Genomic DNA, 11764 nt, shown 5'->3' with positions numbered 1-11764 from the left:
CTATACCATGGTTTAGTATACAGCACTGTTCTCACTATCCCATGGTTTAGTATATAACACTGTTTTAATGATAACATAGTTTAGTACATAGCAGTTTCCACTACACTATGGTTTTGTATAGTTATGAAGACCAACTAGTATATAATAAAGTGGGAGAGCTGTACTACCTCATATCAATGCCTAATTATTTTATAAGAATTAATACTTTACTAGTGAACTGGCCTACCTCTAAGTTTAACTCCAACTCTATGATTAAAAAAATATGCAATAATGCTGAGTAACAAAGAAAATAGCAATATTCCATAAGCTATTTGTACATAAAACCATTCTGTAAAAACAAGTGGCACAAGTGGGCCTTAGATCTCTCCCCCGAGTGACATCTGTCCAATAGCAAAATGCAAGAGCAGTTTGCCAAGAAATATGTCTGTAGAATGCATTACTATAATTTCTTCCTGTGTTGTTGTTTGTATATATTATGAAATGGTTGTTTCAATGTTTCTCCATTTTTAATTATCCAAATCCATATTTTGTGGCACATCAGCATCATTTGTCAGATACTGAAAATCCTTTATGCCAGGATGCCTTCTGACCAAGTTGGTCAAATTCTGCTCACCATTTGGTTTTTTGACCAGAATGTGTTTTTCTTTTTTAGTCATGTAACCAAATTTGAGACTGGCATCATTATCCCAGGACACTATTTGGTCAAATTCTGTTAAGTAAATTTTGATAAGAAGCTTTTTTTTTAAAAGTGGTTCTTTCTGTAGTAACTGACATAAATGATAGGTCAGCATCATTTTAGTTACATTCTGTTGAGTGGCCATTTAAAGATTTGTATATTTTTTTAAGTAAAAACCACCATATTTGGCCATTTCTGTTGATTAGTTTTTGAGAAGAAAAATGTTTAAAGGTTTTACTCCTTTTCTAGCATTGGCAACCATGCTGGGTGGCGGAGTGGCTTAAACTGAACAAATTTTATGAAATGTCTTGAGTTGGAAAATGGCCAAGCAGTATTTTTTTGGGCGGAAAGTTGAACATCAAGGTGAACAACAACAAAAAACCAGAACAAAAGTACCAAAACAATGCCCATTGCAACTAAGCTTCCAGGAATGTAATGAAAATGGTTAGCATTCCAAAAAGTTGCTTTTTAGATTTAAGCAAGAGGAAAAATAGAACATTTGAACCTGTTTTCTTTAGTAACTTTATATATTATGTCTTTACACACAACTCAACAAGAACCTGACATTAGGTCGTCAAATTAAGAGAATAATAAGGACTCGCAATATACATCAAGTAGGTACATTTTCATGCGTATTCCTTCATATTCTACAGACCTAATTTCAATTCCCAGCAGGCAGTCTTTCATTAAGTCAACGCTGATTTTTCAAATGTACATTTACATCTGCATTGGAAAGATGTCATTTCACATAAGACAGAACATTATTTCTGTTTCAAAGTTGTTGTTTTTATAAAAAAAATTACATGTATCCAAAGAATAAGGTTTTCTCCTCAGTTTCAAAGCCAGATGACACATGAAATGTATCCATGGTGACTTATTTGGAAACAAAGAATGCATTCTGCAGCTGAATCTTACTCTTGCCATTAACAATGACAGAAATGATGGGAACTTGAATAAAAATGCCTGGCCAAATATACTCAAACATGAAAATCCTTGCCAAATATACTCAAACATGAAAATCCTGGCCAAATATACTCAAACATGAAAATCCTGGCCAAATATATTCGAACATGAAAATCCTTGCCAAACATATTCAAACATGAAAATCCTGGTCAAACATACTCAAACGTGAAAATCCTTGCCAAATATACTCAAACATGAAAATCCTGGCCAAATATACTCAAACATGAAAATCCTGGCCAAATATATTCGAACATGAAAATCCTTGCCAAACATATTCAAATATGAAAATCCTGGCCAAATATACTCAAACATAAAAATCTTGGCCAATACACTCAAACATGAAAATCCTGGCCAAACATACTCAAACATGAAAATCCTGGCCAAACTTACTCAAATATGAAATACAGATCACACTAACCAAAAAGGAGGCATACGGTTTCTACACTAGTGGAGACTGGTTTCCTTGCCAAGCTGCTTAACAATAACATGATTAATAATACATTATATTTGATTTTGGTACTCAAACATGCCACAATAAACACACTCTTCTTTTTTGTCAAAACTTCCACACAAAAAATACCCAGTACCAATGTATAAAGAAAGCAGCTGCTAAAACATGCACAGCATTAAGTTTTTTGAATTTATCATCATAAACACTTTGTGTCTCAATACCACATAACTTCATGAAACTCCCAGCTGGCAGATGGAATGGGAGGGTAAGGACCCAAACGCTTTTAAATACTGACCAAAATTAAAAAGTAATGGTTACCACAAGTTGCAAATAACTAACTATTATAACAACTATATCAATCAATCAGTTAAAATCACAAAGCTATTCACTGATTTGCAGAGGTCTTGCAAGATTATGTTGATAGTACAAAGCAAAAGTTGGAAAAATGGAGATACCTTGGTGAGGTAACGGGTGGTAATAGATAAGAGTTTGTCATTGGTTAGACAGAAAGAATTTTTTTTTTTGTTTCTTCAAGAACTGTGTATGAGCTGTACGGGAGTTTATTTTCCAAACAGTAATGTGATCAATTGATGAAGTCAAAGGAAAACAGTAAGTCTTTATGCTTACAGATGTGTATACATTGGCCATCTCTGAGTTTCTGAATTTAGGAAGAGCTCTTTTTTATAATCAAATACTATTTGAGTGGGGGCCCAGAGTGGTCTAAAGTGCTCTCCGTTCCGAATCGCTGCTATCTCACCTCTGTCTGCGTGGATTCAAGTCCAAGGCTTGGGTATGTGGGGAAGCCTGCCAGTAGCTTCTTGTGGGTCGGTGGGTTTTCCCTGGGTTTTCCAGGGTTATTCCTCCACCATTTATCCTGGCTGCCATGTATAGCCTATCTTGTGCTGAAAAATGGCGTTAAACCCTAGAATAACAACAACAACAATCTGAGTGTACAAAACTGTCGACCTTATCATATGCAAGTTTGTGTGTCATGTTTTCAATGTCACATAAACATACAAACATGTAACCTAAAAATAGCATATATGAAACAGCAATCATGACTACATTACAGGATGGTGCATAAAACAGCTAAATTAATACAATAAAGCTTGTTACATACCTTTGAATTTTTTTATATAAATTAAAAATAAAGAGAATTGCTCATAGGTATTTGCCACATTTGTTACCCTCTATACACAATACTGATATAAATAATACCCTACACAAAGTGATTTTTGGCCAGAGTATTTTTGTTGTCAACTGGGTTTTAATGATTTATGATAACATACAATTATGTGAATATGTCATTGGGCATTATAAGGGTTACATTTCTTACGAACAGTATCTCAGGAGTTATTTCCCTCTGTAGGACTAAGTCTGCAATTTCCTTCTTGAGTAATATAAATAAACTATTTTTTCATGGGTTCACCTTCAGCTCATATCGGCAAAATCTGGAAACACCATACAATAACCCATCTGAATAAACATTAGTTACCTGTTAACGGGAATGAAAATTTGCAACATGTGAGCACAAAATTTGGTATATCAAAGAAGAAATTTGTTGTTTTGTCGCAAAATAAATTTTAATGAAAGCTCGAAGCTCCTGCAAAAGATTTATATTCAACTGGTAATTGGGAAAAGTTCTATTTAGTGCCTTCAAGTAAGGTATAGTCACTTACATAAGTAAAGGTATAGTCACTTACCATAAGTATTGTGTAGTTACTTACCATAAGTGAAGGTACATTCACTTGCAATAAGGTATAGTCACTTACCGTAAGTGATGGTTGACTTACCAGCATTGAAGGTATAGTTACTAACCACAAGGTACAGTGACTTACCATAAGCAAAGGTATAGTCACTTACCATAAGTAAAAGTGTAATCATTTATCATATATAAAAGCTTTGTCATTTACCCTAACTAAAGGTATAGTCACTTACCATAAGTAATGGTGTAGTGACTTGTATAAATAAAGGTGTAGTGACTTACCATAAGCGAATGTATAGTCATTTACCATAAGTAAAGGTATAGTGACTTGCCATAAGTAGATGTATAATGACGTACTATAACAAAAGGCTGGCTTTCACTTACAATGCCAATATACTTGTACCTCTTGTACAAAGCTTGTCAGAGTACCAAAGTGAAACCTCTGCGATTAGTTTCATCCCAATCCTATGAGATTAGTCTTTTGCACAACAATCGACAGTGAATAAACAATGTACCTTATTATTTTCTACATTCTTTAGATCGTCACTCATTTTCATTTGGTTCATTCATTACATTTCTATTGTAGCTTGGACAGACAAGGTTACGCCTATATTCTTAACAAAACTTGGCTCTACAATTGTACACAGATTGCAAGCTAATCTGTTTGGATTAGTTAAACATTAACATAAAGATTAATCATCATTCAACAACATTGTAGCTCAACACATTTGAGCATTTGAATAAATGCATGCTATTCAATAAATAATGAAAGCTTAAAGCATAACAAGGAATGGTACAAATATTTAAGCGGAAGGCCAGATCTGGCAGTAGATGCTGGAGGGAAAACAAATCTATCAATAGAAAACATGTCCATTAATCTTTGTTTACAACCCATTACATCAACGTTCGTGTCCAACCTACCCAGTGATGTTCTTGCTCAACATATCCTGCAATAATGCAGAGTTATGTATAAGGGTAGGCAACCTTGATGGAAGCAGCTTTCTGGACATTTGCGCCAATGATCACTCCTTCTTCCATTTCATCAGTTTCAGTGTCATAACTATTAAGACTTGCCTGTACTAAACCACAGAGAAAATAGATCTTCTTGTCCAGCAAAGCAACACTGCGATACAAATGTCCAAACGTGGCTGGGGTGGCCTTGATCTTTGTCCACTGCTTGGTCTCCAAATCTAGCAATTCATTTTCTAAGCTGTCACTGAAGCCACTGTATAGAGAAGCTGTGTAGCCTCCGAGAACATACAGCCTCCCATTCAGTGCTGTCATGCTGTGACCTTGTCGTGGACTGGTCATGTCTGGTAATGGCTGCCATTCATCGCCATCAAGAGGAAGGCAAAAAGCTGAGTTTAACGGAACTAAGTGAGTGGGATCAGCACTGATTCCTCCAGTGATATAAATGGTATTGTTCCAGTACACAGCAGACTGATCAAAGGTGCCATAAGGGAGTGGTTTCAAAGATTTCCAGCAATTCTCTTCTGGAACATACATCTCCACTTCACTCAAAATTTTTTCTTCTTCCCCATTCTCACCAACAGTGTGTAACATACCACCAAATACATACAACCTCCGGTCAGAGCTGCAAATGGCAAAGGAAACTCTAGCTTGTTTCATTGGGGCCACTTCAGTCCACTCTCTGAGTCGAGGATCATACCTGAATGTCCTGTCCGTGCTTGTGTAAGCATCACTGTAACCACCAACTGCATACAGGAAATTGCCAATACCAGCCTGACTGGTAGAGCTATAGTCAACATCTAGACCAGTCTGTGCCAACTGTTCTACAAAAAGATGATCACTCTCTGGCTCTTTGTACACAACAGCATTACCCTCTTCTGTGAAGGATAATATAACAATGACAGATCGGGATCCTCGAGCCAGGTATTTGTCATCTGTCTTCAGACACTGACTGGAAAGATCCAGAGCATATTTCTTTGCTTCCTCCACCTGTAACAAGGTAAGGAATAAATAAACACAGTCCAACACTTACAATCTTATGTTAAGATGCATACGTGATCCTTTAACAGCATGTCATCAATGTCTGTTGTATTTGTGAGGAATTCTATTTATAAAATTGAATAGCCATTTCTTTTGTACTGATGCAAAAGATATTTTTTCCAATTAAATTAAAACAGAAATTTAAAAACTCCGATGCCCTGCACTCTTCTCCTCCTCACTGACAATAAAATGGTTGGTTCCTTAATGGTCATGAAAACAGTCTAACATGGGGAAAGGGTGAAATTATTTTGTGTTATGAATAAATGGAGAATTATAGTTTATATAGTCTGAACTTGCTGCATTTTGAAGCTTAATATACAGTACTGAAACCAACTCTTATCAGTGGGGTCTGGCAAATTTGAAATCTGATAATGCAGCCAGCTGCTTGGAAAAGGATCTGAAAGACCAGCTTAAATTCAGCAGCTCCAAGAAAGCAAACAAAAAGTTTGCAAAGGGTTAAAAAGTACATCAGAATGATCCTAGCAATCTACTGTTACGGTAGTTTAAGTAACCAAAACATTTTATACATAAAAAATATACAAGATAAATTCCTTAAGTACAAAGTCGCATTTTTGAAAATAAACTATTATTCCATTTGCTTATTTGTCATTAACAACTATCCTTGCAAAGTAGTTTCGTATGTTTTAAATAAAGAACAGTTCATGATACTATTAGTAATCCACTGGGCTACCTTGAATTTAATGTATGGTAGCATAGACTGGGCTACCTTGAATTTAACGTATGGTAGCATAGACTGGGCTACCTTGAATTTAATGTATGGTAGCATAGACTGGGTTACCTTGAATTTAATGTATGGTAGCATAGACTGGGCTACCTTGAATTTAATGTATGGTAGCATAGACTGGGCTACCTTGAATTTAATGTATGGTAGCATAAACTGGGCTACCTTGAATTTAATGTATGGTAGCATAGACTGGGCTACCTTGAATTTAACGTATGGTAGCATAGACTGGGCTACCTTGAATTTAATGTATGGTAGCATAAACTGGGCTACCTTGAATTTAACGTATGGTAGCATAGACTGGGCTACCTTGAATTTAATGTATGGTAGCATAGACTGGGCTACCTTGAATTTAACGTATGGTAGCATAGACTGGGCTACCTTGAATTTAATGTATGGTAGCATAGACTGGGCTACCTTGAATTTAATGTATGGTAGCACAGACCCACTATTCTGGTAGTCCAGACACAAGTACAGTATTTACGCAGCATCCTAGCTGTGGGCACACACATGATATTGAAACTGGCTTTGTCTCAATAATTTGATCTCGTACAATGTTACTATGAATAATAATTTCTGTACTGTCATATTTATACCATCTAATTGTTTACCCAACATCAAACATAATAATTATAATTTGTCCTTTTCCTTTTCACCCAGAAATTTTGTTATTATTAAGATCTGTAATCAACTGAAATCACAATATGTTTTGTAGCAATTGTTAAGACACAAAAAATGATCATGAAAACCACGCAGAAAGATTTTCGATGCTACAATAATTCAGTCATCACCAATCAAATCATTTTTGTTAAATTAGTCTCATTAATCCAAGATTTTTAATGTGAATGATTTGGGTCATAATGACACTTAAATGTCTGTATTGCATAGGTTACCATTATCACAACTTCAAAATACACATATTATGCAGAAGAATCTGGTGGCCAATCGGAGATTTTGTATTGAAAAGTGGGCACTTTGATATGAAACTTTTATAAGTCCCTTTCTCTTCTTTTGAGTAGTTAGTATTATTCTTTGTACATTATTTTCAGAGTTAATTTTGGAGAAAAGCTATTTTCAGTGAGCCACGGTATATACAACAAATGGGCACTACCCATATTAAATAGACGGCAGATGAGACTCAGTTTTCTGATAGCCATAAGATTTACTGCACTTGTATATATGCATCTTTTTTATGACAATCATACCTCATTTCTAATCTCCTGATATTCAAGGACTTCAGCTGGCAAATCATCCAACTCTTCTATATCCAGCAGGGGGAAACGAATTTGTCGCAGCAATGGCAAGAAGTGCTCCTTTCTTTGACCTTCGTCCTGTTTCACCCACTTCACTATTACATCTAGAATATATTTTTCTGACACATCTACATACAAATACTCCATAAGGAACTGCAGTAGGAGTTCTTCAGAAGCATTTTCATAAAACTTGTCCTCTTTGGTTAAGTTCTCAAAATTCTGTCCAATAAACTGGAAAATTTCCAACCTCAAGTCCCCAAGGATAAATCTGTCCGTCAGGTACATTACTTTAGAGTAGTCATTCCAACTTAAATGTCGAACAAGAAAGTCAGAGCACATATCTATTATCCACTCCACATGAAAGAACCTAGCAGCTTCCAAAATGTCCTCAATATTTTGGGGCTCTAGAGTCAGAATTCCATGATAAAAGTACTCTAAAATGGCCGTAAATCCTTTTGGACTCATTTCCTTCAGCTCAATTTCAGGCTGTTCTTTCTCTTTCATGTCGACCGTAAACATAGCAGCAAAATAGTCACTTGCTTCTGATAAAACACTGCGATGAGCTTTAAAACCAGTGTCACCAACTCGTAATTTTACATCACAGTTACAGTCGTACATTCTGGCTTCAACTTTCTTGTACTTTGGGTTCGTGTACTTCACCTTATTCTCCGAGATGTACATAAATTCCATCGTTGGTTCAGGTTCCTGTACTATCTCGAAAACATCTCCATCCAATTCCTCTGGAGGTATCTCGTCCGTACCATTGATGCTAAAGTCACCACTTGTTGCCATGGTAATTGTTAGTCGTTAGGTGCCACTAACAGTTATCTGAAAAAAAGAAACATTCTGATAAAAATTATGATTATATTCAAACTGATAATGTTTCATCATCAAATACTTAATCATTTCCAACCAGATTTCAGAGCATTGGAATAATTTCAATGACAATATTGAGCAATGAATTTATTTGCAAAGGATCCTATAATATTTAATATTTTTGAGCCAAAATATGTTTCTTTGTTCCTTATTATGAACTGAATATGGGATATGCAGACACTGGGAGCAACCACAGACTTAGCTAAAATATAAAGTGGTCAGCACTGCATATATTTCACTGCATTTTTCATGTTATAATTTTCAGGCTGCCATCAACATTTAAGTTCCTCCATTTTCATATCCTTCAAACAAGATAAATTAGCCCCAGCACTATTTCAAGGTTGACTGTTATAACATGCATATGAGAGACAGACACCTGATAAGATTCAACCGCTGCAAGCCAAAAATCAATTATTGCCTTCTCAGCACAGATTTGACTTTGTATTGGTTGCACAGTCATTATCCTCAGCAGCCACATTTAAATAACTGAGCTGAAAACTGGAAAATGCAGTTTGAGGCTCTATATGGGTCTGTATAGCAAAATCCATGCAGTCTCTCTGTATAAATGTACTACTTCAAAATACATCAATTATTCTAACCTTTGAATTCATTTCTAAACTTCAGGTTTATTAGATATCTGTTCAAAAAGAATTACCTTTAAAAGTTATTAGCACACTGTACATGCAGTTCTGTAACAATAACTAGTGTTTTATTTTTCCTACTTGAAATTTGCAGGATGTTCATTTTTGTAATGATTAAAATCTAATGTCAAGGTGACATTATTACTGTATATACTTGTATGCAACTCAGTTCCAACTACAAACAACAGAGACCCTGATCTTGACTTTTAAGCATGTATATAGTAAATGTGCTATTTTACTTTTGAATAATACACATGCAATAGCAAAGAGCAAATACACAGATCTACCATCACTTATGTGCTGTTATATCAGTATCTACTATTGTCTGGGACCATTCCAGTGGCCTTGTGGTTAGAACATCTACCTCGGAAGCAGGAGATTGTGGGTTTGAACCCCAGCCGAGTCATACCAAAGACTTATGAAAATGGTACAAACAGCTGCCTCATTAGGCACTCAGCATTAAGAGGTTAGTATTAGGACTGGTTGGCCTGGTATCAGGATAATGTGACTGGGTGGGACATCATGCTACATGTCTGCAGCATGATGTTCCACTGCCAGACATCACTTTAAACTGCCATACTGCAGACGTCGTAGCAATATGACTGATAGATTGCTAAAGCTACGTTAAAAATCCTAATTACACACACACACACAGTCTGCTTGAAGTTATAACTGGAAGAACAGACATCACATACACCCTGAAAAGCATATAAACTCTGATCAGCACCATAATCAGCATATTAACCCTGATCAGCATATAGGCCCTGATCAGTACCACAATCAGCATATATACCTGGCTCAGCATGTACATTCTGATCAGCATATACACCCTGATCAGCACCCTAATCAGCATATACACCCTGATCAGTATATAGACTCTGACCATCATATACAGCCTAATCAACATTATAGACCCTGATCAGTATATAGACTCTGACCATCATATAGACCCTGATCAGTACATATACTCTGGTCAGTATATACACCCTAATCAGCATATACACCTGATCAATATACAGACCTTGATCTGTAAACACATCCTGAACAGTATATAGGCTATGATCAACATATATAGACCCTGATCATCATATACACTATGATATAGACTCTGATCAGCATATACATCCAGATCATTATATAGACCCTGATCAGCACAAAAACACCCTGATCAACATATACATCCATATCAGCATACAAACCTGATCAGTATATGGACCCTGATCAGCATACAGACACTGATCTAGTCTGCATATACACCCTAATCAGTATATCGACTCTGATCAGCATAAAGACCCTGATCAGTTTATATACACCCTGATCAGCATATAGACTATGATCAGCATGTATACCCTGAGCAGCATATAGGCCCTGATTAGTCCCATTCTGAAATGCAACTACAGTAAAACTTCAAAACCTGGTAAAGTTGTGGGACCTAATTTTGCATTCAAGTCATTGGCTGCTTTCAGTCTTTGAAGCTCACATGATTTAGGCGTTATACCATGTATTGTAGTGAGTAATGTTTGAGATATCAGTTTTACATGCAGTACATGTATTTTTCTTCAGGACAGGGACCCATACTAGCAGTAATGGACTGAAATGGGGTGTATTACATCACTCAGATTCTGAAGATCTCTTTTTTTTTAAAAAAATCATTCCTGCAATGATTTATTCATATTTTAACCTAATAATGCTTAAATTATGTGTTTTGTTCCACATATTAAACATGTTTTTGAATAACTAGCAAAACTCATGCAGTGAAATTTCATACACCTCATGCTGGGTCTATATTGTTATACAAACCAAGATGTTTTACTGCATCATGGCATATCAGAATCAATGTGTGTCTGTATGTGTGTTTTTTTTTATTTTTAATGCAGCGTTAACAGTTTTCCAGACCACTCTGGTGGCCTAGTGGTTATAGCATCTGCCATGGAGTCATGGGTTTAATCCCAGGCTGAGTCATACCAAAGACTTATAAAAATGGTACTAACAGCTGCCTCACTGTGCGCTCAGCATGAAAAGGTTAATGTTTGGACTGGTCGGCCTGGTATCAGAATAATGTGACTGGGTGGGACATCATGCTACATGTCTGCGGCATGATGCCCCAGTGCTAGACATCACTATAAACTGCCACAATGATGACATCGTAGCGATATGACTGAAAAATTGTTAAAGCTACATTAAAATTCCAAATCAAACACATGCACACACACAGAGAATTTTCCAGTCATATCGCTACGATGTCTGCAGTGTAGCAGTTCAAGACGTGCTACTGCATAATGAGCCAGTAGGTCGGGGTTTATACTCTTGCACTGAAATAATGAATAGATTTATCCACACTGAGCCTGATCTGCCAGTACATTATGTCACATATCTAAGATGTCAACAGTTGTGTGCATATTTTACACACAGCTAATTATGGTATGTTAATTATAATGAATTTGCCT

At 36.1% G+C, this 11764-nt stretch overlaps 1 protein-coding gene across 7 annotated transcripts in view; it reads right to left on the bottom strand.

Moving 5' to 3' along the window:
• Positions 1 to 194: 194 nt before the first annotated feature.
• LOC149792603 (kelch-like protein 26) overlaps positions 195 to 11764 on the bottom strand; it is a 29468-nt gene continuing 17898 nt past the window's right edge. For all 7 annotated transcript variants that reach the window (XM_089971226.1, XM_089971227.1, XM_089971225.1 and 4 more), the window contains 2 exons: positions 7753 to 8628; positions 195 to 5754 (listed from right to left, as the gene is read on the bottom strand). In XM_089971226.1, coding sequence (XP_089827352.1) covers positions 4759 to 5754; positions 7753 to 8592 — 1836 coding nt within the window. In that variant the 5' untranslated portion in view covers positions 8593 to 8628 and the 3' untranslated portion in view covers positions 195 to 4758. The remainder of the gene's footprint in view (positions 5755 to 7752; positions 8629 to 11764) is intronic.

Source organism: Sinohyriopsis cumingii, chromosome 9 (assembly GCF_028554795.1).
Source record: "Sinohyriopsis cumingii isolate HCF-2022 chromosome 9, ASM2855479v2, whole genome shotgun sequence".
NCBI lineage: Eukaryota > Metazoa > Mollusca > Bivalvia > Unionida > Unionidae > Sinohyriopsis > Sinohyriopsis cumingii.
The sequence above is the reverse complement of the archived record's forward strand: the minus strand, read 5'-3'. Positions and strand labels throughout refer to the sequence as shown.